The 20996-nt window shown below is 32.4% G+C and overlaps 1 protein-coding gene across 1 annotated transcript in view; it reads left to right on the top strand.

Annotated features, from left to right (window-relative positions):
* LOC106478865 (fat-like cadherin-related tumor suppressor homolog) overlaps positions 1–20996 on the top strand; it is a 227395-nt gene that overhangs the window by 102794 nt on the left and 103605 nt on the right. Inside the window, exon 2 of the mRNA XM_022382546.1 lies at positions 12221–12535. Within this exon, the coding sequence (XP_022238254.1) occupies positions 12221–12535 (315 nt within the window). The remainder of the gene's footprint in view (positions 1–12220; positions 12536–20996) is intronic.

Raw genomic sequence — 20996 nt, 5'->3', positions numbered from 1 at the left:
TATTTTTTGGTTACTTAGACTTCGAGATTAAACAATTTTCGAAATACTAACTTTATTTATTATATCTGCTATTGCGCTGCTATATAAAGTGAAGAACTGAATAATGGCCAATGACATTTTTTCTTCACTTCACCTGTCTAGTTTACAGGTTTTTCTCATAGTGAACATAAAGCACGTTCACGTCAAGAATTTAGAGATATTTACAGTTTCCGTTAAATAGTAACCACTCTGTTATCATGCTCCAATACACGGTCAGCAATTTTAAAGTCACTGTTATAACAACCCACTTTATTTTGGCTATGTTATTTTTTGATACATTGTTCTAATTAATTAATTAAAATTAATCAACTGTTAATTAATGATTTGTTTAACACATAATTAGAGAATTGTGGATAGTTTTTTGCTACACTAAAAATAATTACGTTTAAAAAATCACGATGGGGAAAACTGCTCTGAAATATCTTCCAAGGAAACTTCAATGGCGTTTCCTACAGGCATCACATGGAGACGACGTTTCTTCTCTATGCTAGGGCAAGGTTTGGAAATAACTTTGTGTTCCAGGATGGTAATTCCACTGCCCACAGTGATCGTATTGTTAATGAATATCTCGACCAGAAGAATGTTACAAGATTGCCATGACCAGCAAAGTCTCCAGATTGTAATCCCGTTGAGAACTGTTGGGCATAACTGATCCGTAAAATTGCTAACCACGACCATAAACCAGCTACTATGGCTGAGTTGTAGCGCCTTCTAGTGACAAGTTTAGATTGAAATCACGGTGAATTACATCAATAACCTCATCGACAGCATGCACCGTCGCCTTACAGAAATTATTAGAGTACGAGGAGGACCAACGGAGTACTGAACGTTTAATATGAACTGATATAAGGTTACAGACGCTATGTATAATAATTTGACGTTATATTTTGTTATTATATGTGTTTTGGTAAGGTTTTGTTGTGATTGGTGAAATGCTATATTACACATCTTTCTACAGGTTTCTGATAAAATTGTTTGTTGTTCTAATAAATCGTTCCTGATATCCATAGAACCCGTCTCATTACACAAGTTTAATTAAAATGTTCAATATAACATGAATTTCTCAGTTTGACAGAGCTAAGTGTATATGTATTCCATTTTAATAATAATAATATTATTTGTTACAAAATATGTAAACATTTTGGCCAAGACTGTCATGTCTTTAGTTCATACGAAAATTTGAAATTGCATATTTAATCACTATTCAAAAAGCATAAATACAAGTACAAATTTACATTTATTACGATATTATTATGGTTTTTATTCATTTATTTTTCGTATACAAGGAATATCAAATGATGACATCTATCTTTTTTGTTCCTCTGGTTTGTATGAAAACCTAAAAGTTCATAAAAAAACATGTACAAAAAGCATAAATATAAGTATAAATTTTCATTTGCTAAGAATTTATTTATGATGTTTTATTTACTTATCTTGCGCATAAAGAATACTAATTTTTTATATTGAAAAAAATCAGAAATATTAAGAGAAATCATTTCGTGGTCGATGAAATGATAGCCTGGGCTTCATGTTTATTTTTAGTATCTTAAACAGCTTGACTGCTAAATAATTTAGAAGAATAAATTAATGATATCTATTGCTGCATATTCGTGGTGAATAGAATACAACTAAAACACCATGCACATAATGCACACTTCACTACTATAATAACCTATATATATATGTAAAGAGAGGGAGCACATCATTATAATGTGAAATCAAAATAAACTTATGAAGATGAAACAGTTATTATTGTTATGACTGTTAAGCGTTAGAATTGTATTGTTTTAAACAGAATTAATTGAAACGTTGAAAATACGTGAAAGTTGAGAAACGTGAGTCAGGGTAGGTACTATGTGGTTGTTTATAGCAATAACTGTGTCATAATAACGATCAATATAAGTATCGCAATGTGTCTTAATTGTAATAAGTGCTTTATTTCAGCACACATATCATAATAGAAATAGTGAATACTACATAGACAGTTTAGAATGAACAAGAGTTTGAACTCTGTATTAAGTTATTATGTGATTGTTAGTGATATATTTTCAATTGTGTTACATTTATAACATAAATAAATCATTACAAGTTTATGTAAGGCCTCGACTTATGACAATAGTTCATATTCATTGGACGTTTTTTCTATTAGTATACAATATAACTGTGATTTTTAAAAAAACATTTTGATTATTCAATATATTTTGTCCCCAAGTGGATCATCGGTAAGTTTAAGTACTTACAACGATAAAGTTCTTTGTTCGATTCCCCGCAATGGACAGAATACATGAAGCCCATTGTGTAGCTTTGTGCTAAAACTTCAACAACAACTTTATATGTATGTATATATAATTATACACATATCTTACATTTGATGATATACGTTAGTAATTTTTCCATTTATTCAGAAATAGCAAAAAATATCAATTACTCAGAAAAAGAGCAGTTGATTTAGGAAGAAGGAATAAACATATCATTGTTTGAAATACACATCACTTGTGATAGTGCAATTATATACTTAGTTATGTGCCACTGTACAAGAAAATAATAGGTATCTGTTCATATTTTTACCGATAATCACTCTTGGTACTAGTAGATAAATAGCGTGTGAAGGGAACTACGACGTCAAGAGTAGTTTTATCTCGAACTAATGACGCACGTGAACTTGTTCTGTATATTTTAAGTAGCTCATACGTAGTGACAAAAGAACAGATCACAGTATGACGATTTAAAAGAGAGTAAAAAAATATATTGTTTACAAATGCCTGATGATTAAAGAAATGTTGAATAGTAAAGTAACTGAAAAATTATTTGTTCGTTTTCAACACAGACAAGAAGGAGCACTAGAACATACAAATGAATATTTAAAACTACGTTATCTTTTGAAGTTTAATCAACTAAGAATGGAAACGTAACAAAATACTGGTGAGAACATTCTAGAGAGTTCTGTAAAGATGGATCTTGTCAATCTTTAAAAGAATAACGGAATGATCCTAGTTAAAGATGTTTTGAGAAAAGGAAACATTAGAAATTCTGTACAACATTTTCGTTAAAAATAAAACAAGTGCTTTTCTGAAACCAATAGAAAAACCAGTACTGACTTAGAAGCATAATACTAGTTGAGAAAACAATAACTGAAGTTAGGTTTAAAAATCTGTACAAAATAATAGGTGGTTAACTTAAGGGCATATTCTTTCTTTTAATTAGATGGTACATAAAAACTGAAGAGCCATTTATTGCTGACTTTCTTAGCATTTAAGCACGGTGTTTTACAAAGGTTCTTTAGACTATTTTTTTCGATAACAATTCCTCAGGAAAGTAATTATAAGATTAGATTTTTTGCTATGATATTGGTAAACTGTCTTGTTTCGAAAACATTCCTCCTGTCTGTCGTCATATCTGTTGGTAATATATATCTTTGGACTAACTTAAATGCCCCCCCAGTGGCACAGCGGTATGTCTGCGGACTTACAACGCTAGAAACCATTGTGTAGCTTTGTGCTTAATTTCAAACAAACAAACAAACTAACTTAAATTGAACCAAGTTTAAACCAATAAGCTCAAAACGATTACCTTTTTAATGAAATTAAATATTTATTCATAAACTTTGTATATTTAAAGGTTAAATCAACTTTGCTAGAGTAATAAAATAAAATTCTCAAAATAACACGTGATTACCGCCTTGCCTACGAAATGTGCGCATAGATAATATTTTAAAGTGTATTTGTCACGGTAATACGAAACTACCCGAATACTTTGAATATTTGCGACGGCGACCTTCTCATGCGAACGCGAAGTGGAATAACAATAAAATATACCCATTAAAGTTTGTTTCTTTCTTTTTTTTTAGAGCAAAGCCACAGTGAGCTATCTGCTGTGTCCACCGCGGGAATCAAACCCCAGATTTTAGCATTGTAGGTTCGTAAACTTATCCGGAGGATAACTCATTAAAGAATGTTACACATAATTTTAAGTAAGCTTTACATAAAACTGTTTAATAACGTTCACGTTTGGTTTGGTTTGAATTTCGCGCAGTGCTAAACGAGGGCTATCAGCGCTAGCCGTCCCTAATTTAGCAGTGTAAGACTAGAAGGAAGGCAGCTAGTCATCACCATCCACCGCCAACTCTTGGGCTATTCTTTTACCAACGAATAGTGGGATTGACCGTCACATTATAACGCCCCCACGGCTGAAAGGGCGAGCATGTTTGGTGGGACGGGGATTCGAACCCGCGATCCTCAGATTACGAGTCTAGCGCCCTGACCACCTGGCCATTCCGGGAAATTTCTAGCGTTAACAACGCTACAAAAAACGTACATTATTTATACACAAAAATACAGTACTTCTCTTAGAAATATAGTGCGATGACTCCTCAAGCATAAAAGTATCATAAAAAAGAATCAATGCTAATCACTTATCTTTTAAAAAAATGCTTATGAAATTAATTTTGATTTCTAAATAAGCCTTTGAAACTAACCACACTATTTGTTTTCTGGTATTTTCTAGTTTTCTTGTGATAATATGAATGAAACGTTTCTTTCAATCTGAAACAACTAGATTTAATAGATGTTTCAGTCCCCTGGTGGGACAACGTTAAGTCTACTTATTTACAACGCCAAAACCAGGGGTTCCATTCCCCTCGGTTGACACAGCAGATAGGCCGATGTGTCTTTGCTATACAAACAAACAGTAGAAGTTCCAAGTATTGGAGCTGTTCGACAATTAGTATAACGGGTTTCAAAGTAATTATACATTGTAAGTATTTAACTTTTAAGTATTCAAAGAAAATCTTGCTGTTTTCATAGATGTTTTAGTTGTTTATTTTGCCAAAGTTATGGTTTGAATTAAACAAGACACTTAGGAACTTCCGACGAAATCTTTGACGGCACATAACTTTAATTATATTTTTTTCATTTGAGTCAGTTTATACTAGGATTGAATAAAACATTTTAAAATATTGCATATATATATATATATGTTTGTGTGGTAAAACACAAAACAGTTTAAAATATTCAAATGATATAACAACAAAACGAAAATAAAAATGCTTAAATATTTAGAACTATTCAAAAGTTACTGAATTTTGCCTGTACTATGAGAAAATCCATGTAGACGGAAACCAATATAATTATTTCAAAACACAATCAATTGAATAGTTAATTGTTCATACTCGTAACTGTAGAAGAATGAAGGAATAGAGATGGGATTTCAAAGGAACATAAAGTGTAAAGAAAAACGTATTTAGCAAGCTACACATGTGTAACGTAAATCTAGATATTTGTGGAATTACTGAGGTTTGTGAATGAAAATCACTCGATTTTTTTACGGCTTTTGGTTGAAATGTAGAAAAACCTTATCTGTAATAAAAAGAAGAGATATTTTTGTCATACATTTAAAAATGGTTTTAGGAGAAGCTCAGGGTCTTTGCTGTGCGAACCTTGCCTAAACTCTGGAGAATAACGTTCCCAGGAAACATATATAGACTTTGCATAGCATACCAGAAATGTGTGACAACAACACGCTGAGTTCCTTTCACATACACCAACAAATAAATTTTGTTTGATATGGAAAATATATTTCCTTTCATAGTTTACTTAATGAAGATGATGTTGTAAATAAATCGAAGTAGATTTATCAGTGGAAATTCACACAAATACTAAACCTAATAAGTGTCGACTTATTAGATAGTTATATATATATATATAAAGCTTTAACAAATGTAAGACCCGAGAAAATTGAGTTATTGTGAATACTTACTAATAAATCTGCACGAACAGAGTAGAGGAACATGCTAGGATATTGGCTGATATTTATAACTATTCGTTCTTGTACTACTTCAAACATTAATCAGGATTTTCAGTACACTTGTTGACTCTTAGAACAGTCATATTGTTAATAGATATACTAACGTGGTTAGATTGAGTGTGTGATGTAGGTTGTATTAAAGATGAAAGCAACTGTCTTATGCAGTCAACTGAAACGGTACTCTATGCAGTATTGTTATTCCGAATCAAACTCTCTTTAAAGGAGAGAAAAAATAGATTCACTGAAATGGAAAGTATCTGTATATTTAGAGGTCTAGTTATCATAAAGCAATCGCGTGATCATTTCGGTTAGTCATGATGGAAGTCTTATCATTGATAAGCCTGAATGCGCGTGTAGCCATCAGTCACTGACGCTCTATTGGTCTCGTCTTATTCCATGGCGGTTGTTTAGTTTATCGCCTTTTATGGAAAATGATGTTTTGATAGGCTTAAAGCGCCTAAAAGGTTTCAACTTTGCTCTGAAACATTACCAGTAATATATTCTACTTGAAAAAATTGTTTTTGTTTGTGAATAAGTAATATATCAGAATCTCTGTTTGACCAAAAATGCTTCGCAGTAACACAACAAAATATAGGAAGAATTTTTGCGTTTTACGGACTTCTACTATGTTTTTGTGAGGGTATAATGTTTCAGGCTCTATACTGAGTTCTTTATTAGGTTTGGAGCAGGGTTAGACTCCTATAAAAGACAGTGAGTGGATCGTACAGGTTTTCCCAACTTGGAGATAAAATTTCAAACTTTAGACCTTCAAAAACTACAATTCAATTCAAATGACAGTGCAAATAAAGGTATTAAAAATATCATGTCCCGAATACATAGTGGGTGTACGGTGTTAATCCGCCTCCACCCTCTAGTTTAACGCTGGTCTGGGAATAGATATAGTATATATTAGAAACAACTTAACCAATTGCGCTGCAATCATTTTATCATGTAGGTTTCGCAAAAGCAATATAATTAAATATTCCAAAGGCTATTAACCTAAAGAGAATTATAAGGATATAATCTAGTTTCAACAGAAATATTTGATAGTTTCCTTCTTATTTCGACTGATTGCTTTACCAGAAAAAACTCTAGAACAACTAAATATGATGAGACACTAAAACTAAATTATTTTGGTTTATTCCCTAAATAATTATTTTTCATCTTCCAGTCATTTGCAAGTAATCGAAAAAAAGTAAATTAATAAGTTATGGAACTCCTTCGTCATTTCTTTATATATATATATTCTCCAAGCTTTCGACAGTTGATCAGATCCTGGACTGACAAGATAGTATGAAATATATGTTGTTTTTTATCTCAGAAAATGTCCTTGTTTTCTTAATGTTAAAACGTACTTTGTTGTTCTTTAAATTCTCTTCGCTCGTTTTTCCAAATAGACATTGTTTTCATGCTGCTTACTGAAATTTCTGATGTTTCATTCTTTTATTGTTCTATCGCCAACTAAACATAACAAGTGGAAGTTGACATAATATACTGAAGTAAGAAAATATTAATGCCTGTAAACCGTATAAAGCTACCAACTTTTTTAAAAAAAGTGTATACATCTTGTAAGACTATAATTGAAGGAAGGACCATACCACAACATTAAACAAGTTAACTCACTGTAAGCGTGTGTATCTGTCGTTTTTTTCTGAGCATTTATAAGTAATAAAAATACCCACAAAAGAAAATACTCTGGGCTCTTGCAACCTTTTAATGATGTTTTTTTTTTTTCAGAAGATTTAAACTACAAGCTAAATCGTTAAAAAAAGCACACATGTGTCGCCTCCTTAAATTGTATCGGCTACATACTCTAAACATAAGTTCAATCGTTAATGAACAAGTTTCGTTTTCAACCACTTTCAGTGTAATGAAAAGCACGGAAGGAAACGTAACCTTGTCATGACAAATACTTCTCATTTATATTCTGTTACAGTTTCCTTAAACTACAATGCGCGTCTATTATAACTTCCTCGTGCATCATTTGTATAGTTTACAGAAATAACGAGTTTTCGTTTTCTTTGCCAAAGCACAAGTACAAAATAACAGTAATTTTTAGTCGGTAGATCCAAAGGTTTTATTTTGGCGAAGTCGGGAGTCGATCGGAGGTTTCACATGAACAGGATAGTTCTAATTTTTTCTTTCAATATCTCGAACAAAAATGTTAAGCCTAGCATGTAATGAAAACAGGCTAACATGAGTGTTGTTATAAAGAAATTTTGAAAATATTTGGTCTTTTCTGCAACGCTTTTATTATTTCAAGTTTTATTTTTCATAAAGCAAAACACGTAGTAAGTGAAAGGAGAAATTTGTGACTTTCTTTATGTAAATTGATGCTCTTATGCATGAGAGATCATATTTCTAAAGAACCCTGCAGCTTTGGTATGGTATGTTAAATAACTGCATTGGCGACATAGCTTCCAAAGTGTGCATTTTTAAGTTATTGGTTTATAGCGGGTATTTACAAATAGACTTTGCCTTGGTTTGAACTGCTAGTCTGCCTCGACGTGAAATTAACGTTGTATTAATGAAATTATGTAAACTTATTAGACGGTTCGTATTACTTATCATGAAATATATTAATTAAAAGAGAGAGGAGTTGTTGTTTGTTATTAAGCACAAAGCTACACAAAGGGCTATCTGTGCTCTGCCAACCACCGGTATCGAAACCTGGTTTCTAGCATTAGGAGTCCGTATATATACTGCTGTGCCACTGGAGGGGCAGAGAGAGAGAGAGGAGCAACTTATTCCACCGAAATTATTTGATTTAACTAAGTTATGAAAAATAAGGATGTTAGCCAAATAAAGGTGACCATGTTTATAATCTGTTTCTTTCATACTTGAGTCCCCCTGCTGGGACAGCGGTAAGTCTACGGTCTTGCAACAGTAAAATCCGGGGTTTGATTTCCCGCGGTGGACACACCAGATAACCCGTTGTGACTTTCCTATAAAACAAATACACACACTCGTATTTGCATGTTGCTACCTTTTGTCGTTTTTTTCTAAATGTTACAAGGTTATGTCTTTTATTCTTATTCCATTTTGTCTCTTTGACGTGTTTATGTTTCAATTAATTCTTATTTAAATATTTTTTATTCTAATTCTTTGATAAATACTTAAATTAGAGCAGTAAGTATGGTTGTGTATCATGAAGCTAAAGAAAATTGATTGTCTATCTCTTAATATCGATTGCTTAAAATTAAGCAAAATTATACATTTCGTGTACTACAACTGTTAACATTAAGAAAACATATGAACAACGAATTTTCTACCTTAAAAGTTAACTGATATAAGGTACAAAAGAAAGAAACACAAATTGTGTACATTTTACTGCAATAGACTGAGCGACGCCTTGTCGCAAAAAACGCACTCCGCAGTTACGGTCATAAGTGTGCTATAAGAATAAGGTGAAATCTCACTATAAGGTTTGGATTTTGCGCAAAGATACACGAGGGCTGTCTGCACTAGCCGTCCCTAATTTAGCAGTGAAAGACTAGAAGCTAGTCATCACCATCCATCGCCAACTCTTTTACCAACGAATAGTGGGATTGACCATCACTTTATAACGCCCCCACGACTGAAAAAACGATCATTTTTGGTGGGACGGGGATTCTAACTCGCGACCCTCAGATTGCAAGTCAAACGCACTAACCACCTGGCCCACTATAAGGTCGGACAAGAGTAGCCTAAATGTTAGCTTTAATTGACGATGGATATGTTGACTAGCTAGCTGCTTCTCCTCTAATCTAACAGTTCAAAAGAAGGGATGAATACGCACATATACCTCTTGTGTAGTTTTGCACGAAAATTCTAAAACAAACAATGTTATTATAATGTCGCATAACTAAATTTAAAAATGATAGAAAACAGAGAAAGTTTTCGTTAACCGTGTAATCAAGTCATTACTTAGCAGCTAATAATACGACATGCGTAAAAGTTTAGTGACAGGAATTGTTCTAGTTCAAGAGTTGTACAGTTTTTGTCAGCTCCTCACATGCATCAAGTGTTCTAACAGGTGAAAATAATTTTTTTGCAATATTATGCGGACTTTACTATTGGCGAATGATATACAAAAAGTCGGTAATTCGAGGGTTAATACGAAATTAAATAAATATGATTCATTACAATGGAAGTGGTGATTTATAAGAATAGACATGTTCACAAGAAGCTAGCTTTGTAAGTGAACTCATTCAAATAAGCCTTTTTGGGACTAACAGTCTTTTATTTAAAAAAACCTACATTATTTGATCCATAGCTGTTTTATTGCATCTAGAATACCATGCGTACCAGATTTTATAAACTACATAAAACATTTTTAAATTCTTGCTCGTCTATATATATGACACATTTTTTTGTGTTTGGTAATTAATAATATTGCTTTCCTTTCCTTACAATATCACAAACACGAAGATGAAATCATTCATTTTCTTGGAAAAATCTATAGGGGACATCGACAGTAATTAGTGGGATTAGTTGCATTATTGAAGACATTTCTGTTTACATGTTCTGTCTGTGCTACATATGTTATTAGAAACACTGATAAAATATGAACCAACAGGCTATTTGTTGCATACACTGTTTAGAAAAATGTGTTTAAACAGCTAACGAGATATATTTTAGGGTTAATTTATGTAAGGGCTTCCAAGTTCCTGCTAAATTTAGCCTTTGTATTATTATGTGTTTTATTTTTTTCTTGAATATATTTGTAATATTGTTGTGTAATTTACATTGCATTTAGCTGTTAAAATTTCAGTAAACGTGGAATACAATAATTCTTTTAATAATCTGCAGAAACAACGTATGTCTATTTAGTATGCATTTCATTTATCCTCAAGAGACGACACATTTCCAGTTTTTCTTATTGTGTGTGGTATTTAAGCTGTAATTTGTGTCGTGCATACTGGAAGTAAGGTTTCGTTGATGAGAAAGAAAATACAAATAACAGACTAGCGATGAAAGTAATAATGTAGGTTAATTAGATACCTGGAAATAGCTTCAGTTCAAGATGAACTGATTCATATCACTTGTGTCAATGAAGTTTCTTTGGCTATAAACACAGTTCAATTATAGTTAATATGTGGTGTAAAAATATGTGTTAACAAATACAGTAAATGACAGTACTTGTGCAGAAATTAAATAAGTTAAAAAAACCACAAAGCCAAAAGTGCGCAATAATTTATTACAAACAACACCATAGTCGTTGGATAACCCTATATATTTCCCGCCATCATCAGAAGAAACTAGAGTTAACAGTAGGAGCTATTTGTTTGTTTTGAAATTCGCGCAAAGTTACAGGAGGGCTATCTACACTAGCCGTTCTTAATTTAGAGGGAAGGCAACTAGTCATCACCACCCACCGCCAACTCTTGGGCTACTCTTTTACCAACGAATAGTGGGATTGACCGTCACTTTATAAAGCCCCACGGCTGAAAGAGCGAGCATGTTTGGTGGGACGGGGATTCGAACCCGCGACCCTCAGATTGTGAGTCGAGCGCCCTATCAACCTGGCCATGCGGGGCCAACAGTAATAGAGAAAGAAGCTAGTATACCTTCACCTAGATGTTCGTGCTCGTTGATCTTCTGCCAAAATTTCATAAACTTTTCCAAATTAGTGCTTGTATATTATAACATACTGAGGAAGTATGATACATCTAGTCGTTAATGTAATCATCGTATTATGATGTATTGAAACACAGTAGGAAGTTTGAGAAGTTCTATAATGTTACATTGCACATTATACGCAGCAGATCATTTGTGGCAGTTGTAAAGAAGAAAGTGCATGGTTTTATAATTAAAATGAATCATATTTTCTAAAAGAACACACCACAACACATTGAAGTTATAGTCTGAATGTCACATCAAGCAAGTTCGAGAGTAAAATATCCTTAAAAATTATTTACAAAAAAATTATAACTAAAATAGGCTTTTGTTTGTATATGAGCATATAAATCCTAGTCTGTTTTCTTCGTTTGTAGTTAAGCGCAAAGCTTCAGAATGGGCTATTTGTGCTGTGCCTACCATGGTATCGAATCCCGGTTTTTAGCGTTATAAGCCTTTAAACTTGCCGCTGAGCCACTAAGGGGCTATACATGTAAGAAAGGCAAGCGTTTACATAAATATCTGTACAACTCAAGTAAAATGAATACAGTAATTTTATAAACCTACATAATCAATTCTTATTTGTATAACAGAAAATGTAATCACAATTGCTTGTGGAGTGAGAAATTAATAACTGTGATCTTTTATATAAATTTTCAGGTATATTGACAATGCTGAATTCGTGCTATCACATATTCTGATTTTTTTTTATAAATTAAACCCTTTTCGTGCGCTATGTAATGTTGAATGCTGACCAGATACATGCTTCTGTTTTATTTAGGAATAATTTGGACTGAAGTTTCTCTCGACCGTGAAGAACAGCCTCACTACTGGCTATCAGTATATGCTCAAAACAAGGAGCTTTTCCCCCTTCAGACCCGATTAGATCTCTACATAGAGGTGCTGGATGAAAATGACAATGTACCTCTCACTGACGAACCTATCTATTACCCCTCCGTAGTGGAACGTGCAGACCCAGGAACCACTGTGATTCGACTAAATGCTTTCGATCAAGATTTGAACTCCCAAGACGGACTAACCTTTAATATTACAGCTGGAAATGCTCAGGGGTTCTTTGTTATCGATCGAACAACAGGTAATTTTCAAATACCGTTAGCTTGTTCCTAGATTACCGGAAGGTGTCTTGTATATTACTAAAAAAAAAGAACAGTCTTACAATTATACTATATAATATCTTTAATCATCCATGTAATAAAATAGTTAAAGCTGTTTATCCAAAGGGAAAATGGCCTTAATAGAATACTATTTTAAAGAAACTGAGAAGAGAGTTTGAACTATCTTTCCCTTGGAAATGTTCAGTCGTAGTTTGAAGCTTAGTTTTCTTTTCTTGAAAGTGTAACAGACCTATGATATTGGACTGGATTCCGTCTCCCCTGTTATAATTAGATTACAAAAGAGCATATAGCTCTTTGTTCGTTTTACTTGTTTCAGAATTATGCAAGAATTATTGTAAAATGCTAAGTTGAAACCTTAATATGGGTACTGATAAGCATGAACAATGAAGATCATTGGAGGTAAGTAAGCTATTGCAAGCTTTAAATTTTACATTTCTGGTTTAAATTTACTTAGCTACATGCACAAAATTATACTATAAAGCTATTATTCAAAGAACATTCATAAGGACCGTAAATTACCCCTAAACAAGGGAAAACACATGCCTGACATGGCGAAAACAAGAATTAATGAGGCCAAAAAAATCATGCTGGGTTATTTGTTTTCGTTTTTTTTTTTTCGATGTGCATTTTTAAAAACCTTTCTGCTACAAATGTCGCTTTTGCTAATCTTATTAAATGGCAAGGTACATGTTTACAATTTGAAAAGCTCTTTTAAACTAAGAAAAATGTTTTTTAGATCTCTCTATTAAATCGATACTATATTGTTTTGAATTATAAGACTAAGGGATGCCTGGAAAATCTGGGCATTGTATTCAATTAACCAATTATTATCTATTAAACATAACTTTAAAACAGTAAAATATGTGCTTATCGAAGAAATTACGTTTGAACATAATTGAAATATGACAGCAAATGAAGGATGTTTCAAGGCCTCAGTATAGAAACCGAAACGTTGTCCCAATTTAGAAATAGGCAGGAGCCGTCCATTAAAGCCAAAACTTTACAGCAAATTAAAGCTTTCACTAGTTTTTGAAGATGGACGCAATTAGTAAATTATCAAGCTATGCAGTACAAGTTTAAAATATATTACTAAAACAAAGTTGCAATTACTATCCGAACAAGTCATTAGTTTCAAAAAACAACATATCTACAGCAAGTAGCTGAAATAATGGACAGACGTGTTTTATTTACCATCTTTTGATTACAGGGCTGATACAAACTATAGGAAAAAAAGAACGCTAAAATCATTAAACCTATGTACTAAGTACGAGCACCAAGCAGATATACTTAACAAAACAAACATTCACTATATAGAATTGAACAGACACATAAAAAAATCGGTACAAAAACAAAGGAATTAAAGTTTCAAGCCTCGTTTGCGTATACAAACAACACCTTGACTCGGATTTTGCATATCGTTCTATTGTATTCATTCATTGTATAACAAATATTTTGTCTTTTTTATCCGATATTTGCACCTTTTGTCAATGAAATAAATCGATGGCTTCTGTGATGTGAAATTTACAAATGTACTGCTATGAATATATGGTTTATTCTTAATATTGTGGTGCTTTATGCATTTTTCAACATACATGTTTAAAATCCAGTTAGGAATCAGGGTATTTCTTTCAAATATATATACATAGTCAAATAGAAAGCAGCCAATCACAGTAATCCCTAATCTTACAGCTACCATCTGTGTTACAAATGAATAAGATTAAAAAGAAAATAAGCTGATTAATTTGAACCTTTGTTCATTAAAGCCTAAACCTGCTATGTTTATTTAACATGAAATATTCACATTAAAAACAAATTTGTACTTATTTTGAATGGAGGCTTTATGAGACCAACTAGTAATCAACTAAATAAAAAAAGAGTAGACTGGCATTGATCCAAACAAAGATTTGGCACATTAGACTATTTGTTTTTCTTCTGTGATCAAGACTTTGACAACCTTCGATCTGAAGAAAACGAGAGTGGTGTGATCACAGGAAAAGCATTCGTTACAGTGCCAAAAAGAAAGACGTTGAAGATAGGTTGAGAGACTGGCTAAACCTTTAAGCTGTCATTTTATCTTAGCTTTTATTATAACCTAGAGCGAAAGCTTCCATCCCTCCCTCCCAACTGACTGTACATTACCTTAAAAAGAGAATATCTATCAATAAAACTCATCTGTCTCTGAAGTATTTGATTAACTAATTATAATCTGAAGATATTAGATAACGCAAGTGAAAGGGTAGATGGGTCGATTCGAGCTATATATTATAGCATACACGTCTACCTCATTTGGTGTTTCTTTTTGTATGCCATTGCCTGAGAATAAAGTCGGGGGGTTACTGTATGGAAAACTTTGCGTCATTGATTGACATTCTTGCTTGACCAATGGAGTTAAGTTGTCACACTTGGTGTTTCCTTTTAATTATATGATGGATACCCTAAACTATAATTTATGTTTATTTTAAAGAAACTTTCAACAAATAATGTTATTAAAAATAAATTAATATTTACACAGCAAATAATCATGCAGACGGTAGCACTGTCTATGTAGGAATGGCTCGGATTCTTTATGGAAATAGTATTTTAAATGTCTACTCAATAGGTCTTCCGAACTTTACAATAATATATAGTGTTTCTTTCTATAACACTATCTACGTGATTACTGAGTCACATGTTCTGGGAATATCTGTAAATATCATAGCAAAAAAATGTAAATTTCTTGTTCTTCTTTCTTCTTCTTTTTTTATAACATGATAACTCAAAAACCAGTACAATGATGTCAATCAATTTCACTGAGGTGACATAGTTTCAAACAAAGTATTCGCTTTTGTAAGTATTATTTACTAGTAGTAATAAAAAAAATCATAATTATTGTGTAAACGATGTTATCATTATCCCTTGAAGTTAGCTTTTTTACAGAAATTTGTTCCTTTAAAAAGCTTAAGTACAGGGTTAAACAGGAATTAACAGCCAATAATAGATAAACAATAAGTACTTGGTTATAAATACAAACTTCCTACATTTATTGAAACACTGCATTAAAAAATACAAGCAAACAAGTAAAGAAAAAACTTTTCAAAAAAAGGAAGTAAATGTAGAGGATGGCTAATATCAATCCTTCAAATACAATGCAAACAAGATAGTAGGGGTGGCACTTGTATCATACCTACATAATAGCATAAACAAGAATTAACATATAGCAATGAGGATACAGTGTAGCGTGTCGTGCGGCCAAAACAACCTGTGTGTTATTAACAGGGGTGATAATTTAGCGATTTTCCACTTTCTGTAACTCGGACTGCGGTAATCCAAACTATCACATATTTTCAGTGGATGTGCCTACTTGACCCTTACTTCACATACCAAATTTTAAGACAATCCATTGAGACATACACGAGATATAAAATCTCCAATTTTGATTGAAATTCTTCCTTTTTTTTTCTTCACACCGAAAGTATGATAGATCTTTAGAACCTACACTTATGTGTCTGATGTGCTCTACGTATAAGCCATATGTGCACAATTATTCAACAAAAAACTCTCAATTTTGACCAAAATTTTTGCTTGAGCTATGAGTTTAAAATTTTTATTACAGCTTCGGCTAAGACTACAATTGTACCGTTTTTATTTTTTGTCATTCGGACTAAAGATGGCTGATTTAGAGCAGCAACACTATAAGGTAGAAGCACGTGCCGATACATAAATATTGGAAAAGACAAGCAAACTAGATTAGCAGTTTCTAGCTTCAGTATTCAAAAGAATAATAGAGGTGGATGGATATTATTCGTTATTCATTGCCATCTTTTCAGCGCATATTTGCTAAATTCTTTGAAATTATCGTAATTAAAGAGCTTTTACGGTTAAGTGATATTAGCTTAAGCAATTAGTGTAAATAATGATGCTGTGTACAGCTGTACCGAGTGCGTGCGGGTAATGACACGAAACTGTTAATCTAGATTTCATGGCGTTACTATAAAGGAAGCTATTAACACTGTTTTAGAGAGGAATAATTACCAACACATATTTAAAAGAACCTGGTTGGTTCTGTAAAGTATAAATCTGTACCGAATAATAGGGTTGCTAATGTGGGTTACCATCATGCCCCAAGTTGAACAAAGAACGCAACATGGCTAACGAATGAATGCATATTTGCTGTAAAATTCTTATCAGTGCTATAAGTGTAGCTACTAATTTGGCTTCCAATTTTGATTTTATTCCTTTAAGTCGTATGTTCAATACTTTTTTGGCCGCAACTTTTTTTGACACCTAAGGTGTTTTTGATTAGTTATATGTAACTATTCAGTCACAATTTAGTTTATTTATCCTATTTTTGTCTGTTAACATTCTACTACACTATGTGCCTGCGCTATTATGTAAGAACGATACAAATACCATCTCTACTATCTTGTTTGCATTGTTTTTGAAGGATTGATATTAGCCATCCCAACGTTTACTTCCTTTTTTGAAGCTACTAAGTTGATGATCGAAAGATACAAGGTTCGAGCCTGCAATATATTGCTGAACACGCTCAGCACTTTTGTTCTTAGTAAGTTACGAAAGTTTCAGTTAGTCATGTTTTTCAGATAAGATTAGCCGTTTTTGTGTCAGTTGCTGTTGAGTGGTTCTTGTTATTCGGTCAACAGTTCTAAATTATGGGCGTTTGTTCTTGAATATTGTGGTCTCTACCTGATCGTTTAGCTCATGTGTCACATATGACGTCGTTGAGGCTAAAAATAGCAAATACCCACATTTGGTATAGCGGAAATGCTGTCCGATTTCTATAATAGACATAGCAACTTACGATATGTTTCATTATATACGTCTTGTGAGGCACGCATACAGGTATAAAACAACATTGGATGTGGATATTAGAAAATAACTTACTAAATACCAGAGTTCAGTCTTGCATCTTACAAATGAGAGTATGAAACTTGTTAGATAAAACCAACAGGTGGAAATCTTTACCTGGTGTGAATTCAGGAACAACACGGCGAATGAAACAATTAGACGTTGTATGTGTTCATTTGTTTATGTTAGTGGAGTATGATTTTTATAGCTTGTGTTTCTCGAAAATAAAGAGAAGAAGGATTAAAGGATGTGTTAAGAACTTAACCAAATTGTTTTAAAATTAGTACAAGAAAGAGTGTGAAATGTAACTGCGAATCAAGAAGATAAAAACGAAAATACAACAATAAGAGGAATAACAGAAGAGGGAAACTAATAGAAAAACCTATTAAAATACAAAAGTAACAACAAAAGAAACTTATGACAAGCAAGAAATCAGAACGTGAGTGGAAAAATGGTAGAAAAAAAAAGAATGGATAAGATATAGAAACTTATTTTCGGTAGATGAATAAGAAAGGAGAAAAACGAATGTGATAAAAAACAGGGAAAATCTGTATTAAAAACGTGAAAAAAAAGGATTGAGTAAAATAGGACCGATATATTTCACAAAATATTAAAAAAGAATAGCTAGGAAGGCTTGAGGAGAGAAAAAAAGGAAGAACTGCTGAGGAGGGAAGACTAGAATAAAAACATAGAAGGAGAAAATTTTAATAAAAAGAAGGGATTTATGTGAAAGTCAGGTTTTACTTGAGAAAGAGAAGCATAGAAAATAGAACTAACTCTTATTAGAGGTTTTAATAGAAAGAACTAAAGAAAGAAGGAAGAGATGTTTCCAAAAGACTCGTTGCGATAAGAAAAAATCTGAAAGAAAGATAAAGTTAGGGGAAGAAAGAGATTAAGTTTAAAAAATATATACTTAATTAGATGAAATAGGATATATAACAAAAAATATATAAAGGATGGAAGCAAAAAAAAGAGGAAATATATTATAATAAACCGATAAAAATACAATTAAGAAAAGTATCAAAGATAATGCAAGGTAGAAAAAAATAGAATTGAAGTTTAATGAAAAGTAAGTTGCATTGAACAAGTATAAAAGGAAAAGTCGTGATCTAGCTGGAATAATCAGAAGATAAAAATTCAGATAAAAAAAAGGGAATTAAAACAGAAAATGAGCAAGAAGAGTGATAACAGTGAAAAAGACAGAGCTAAATATATTTATTTAACACTTAATTGCGCTTCAAGTGACGTCTGCTCGATGGTGAATTTTCTCAAGAATGCTATACGCAGGTCTTTCTCTTGGCGCTAGCAGAGCTATTTAATCCGTTATCAAGGGAAATAATTATGCCCAAGGGAAATATTAATGTTCACTAAAAACCTGTAATTGATATGAATATTTAATCAACGCCACTGTTGTTTCTGTACTCAATATATTGTATCAGGGAACCGTCCGGGAATCTTGAATAAGAGGAGAGAAGGTTAATTAAAACTCGGTTTCAGAAGTGTTCATTGTTGAACTAGAATATATTAAGCTTAAAGTTATTTCGTAAATACTTATATGTTTGATTCTAGCCTTGTTTTCATTTACGTTCTGCTAGATACAAGCGTTTCTTTATTTCTACTATATTTTCCCTATTTTTTTTAGTGTTCAGTAACCAACGAGGTCCAAGGTTTATTGTATGCTTTGACGTCGACGCTTTAAGAATAAAATTATTGATATGACTTGGATTCACAACTAGATTTATTGATTTTAAATTCAGAATTTTTTTATCACCGAAGCGATTGCCAAAGACTCAAATATTCGGAGAGAATTGGTTGCATTTAAAAATCTTAATTCTAAAATATGAAACTTCACAAAACAGCTTTTGAGATCAAGTTGGTAGTTTTCTTTTGATAGTTATTTAAGTAAGCAAAAAATTTCATTATCTTTTTAAGGCTTTAATTATGTCAAACAGTTACCATAGATAGGTATAAAGTTGGGGCTGTGTTTAATGTAACAATAGGTTTTCTTTAAGGGTTAGCACAGATGTTGAAATTATCATTTGAATTGTTACTATCTTGTCCTAACATTTCGTAATTAGCATTGGCAGTAAATACTAGTCTTGAAATTGATAAAATATGGGCGTTCCTTAAGAAGTGTTGAAAAATATATTTAAGAAATAAATCAAATACAAATTACATTGAAATGGTTGTTTACCACAAAGATTCACTGAACCTTCATAACACCACTCTCCTTCTGTTACTTTCAATACAATTTTATAACAAATTGAAATGAACTGTGAATTCCGACTGGTTTTTTGTAAAAAAAAAATTGAAAAACAATTGTGGTATTTTCTTTAGAATCCATTACATTCTAAGAACCAAATGGAAAAACGTACAAAACAACAGTCGGAACTGAAATGGTGCAAATAGAAAACGTTTGTCACGTTAAGTGTACGTTATTTTAGTAGATTCGGGCTACTCGTGCAAGAGTTGCATGTTTGCTAACCATCGATAGCTCAAAATTAATAACTCGAGTAACTAATCTAACTAACAAAGTTACTAACTAATCAAAATTAATAACTCGAATAACTAACAAAGTTGCTAACTAATCAAAATTAATAACTCGAGTAACTAATCTAACTAACAAAGTTACTAATTAATCAAAATTAGTAACTCGAGTAACTAATCTAACTAACAAAGTTAATAACTAATCAAAATTAATAACTCGAGTAACTAATCTAACTAACACCAGTAAAGAGCAGAGTTTCCAGGGATTATTTAAAAATACGGTGAATTCAAATATTTAGACGATTGAAAATAATTAAATAGAAGCAGTATGGTTCTATTGATACTGTTGTTTATAACCTTCTATAGTATAGAAAGTGAGATGGGATAATGTTGATCCTAATCTACGGCTAAGTGCAAGACATTACAAATATATAAACGAACGAACGCTTAATAACGCATTATTTACCCTCGTTTAACGACCTCTTGTGCGTAGCTTTATGATCAGTAATTAGGATTTACTTTCGGCATAGGGATAACCTTATTTAGTTGACGAAAACTTTGCCATATAATATCATTAACAGAAAACATATAACGTATTTCCTATTAACGAAAGTAACCATTTATAAAACTAGTCATTAATTACTTGTGAGGTGAAGAATTACCAGGTCAACAGACCTTTTGGCTCTGGCATAACGGTCCCTAATTTAAACTGCAGACCTTTTGGCAGCAACCGCCACCTGAAACAACTACTCTTAACTAAATAAAGATTTGATTTCTACTCTTATAACACACTCAGGCTAACAGTGCTAAACAGTCATATGTGTAAATCACTATACCAGGCTTGGGCAAGTGATTGTTCTCTTTAAATATGTGTATATAAAGCACGGGTATTTTTACAAGTTCATAAAAATTACTATAGTGAAACACGAAAAGCTGATGTATTAAATCTCTGCTAAATTTGTTTGTTTGAATTTCGCGCAAAGCTACACGTAGGGCTATCTGCGCTAGCCGTCCCTAATTTAGCAGTGTAAGACTAGAGGGAAGGCAGCTAGTCATCACCACCCACCGCCAACTCTTGGGCTACTCTTT

Source organism: Limulus polyphemus, unplaced genomic scaffold (genome assembly GCF_000517525.1).
Source record: "Limulus polyphemus unplaced genomic scaffold, Limulus_polyphemus-2.1.2 Scaffold256, whole genome shotgun sequence".
Taxonomy (NCBI): domain Eukaryota; kingdom Metazoa; phylum Arthropoda; class Merostomata; order Xiphosura; family Limulidae; genus Limulus; species Limulus polyphemus.
The sequence above is the reverse complement of the archived record's forward strand: the minus strand, read 5'-3'. Positions and strand labels throughout refer to the sequence as shown.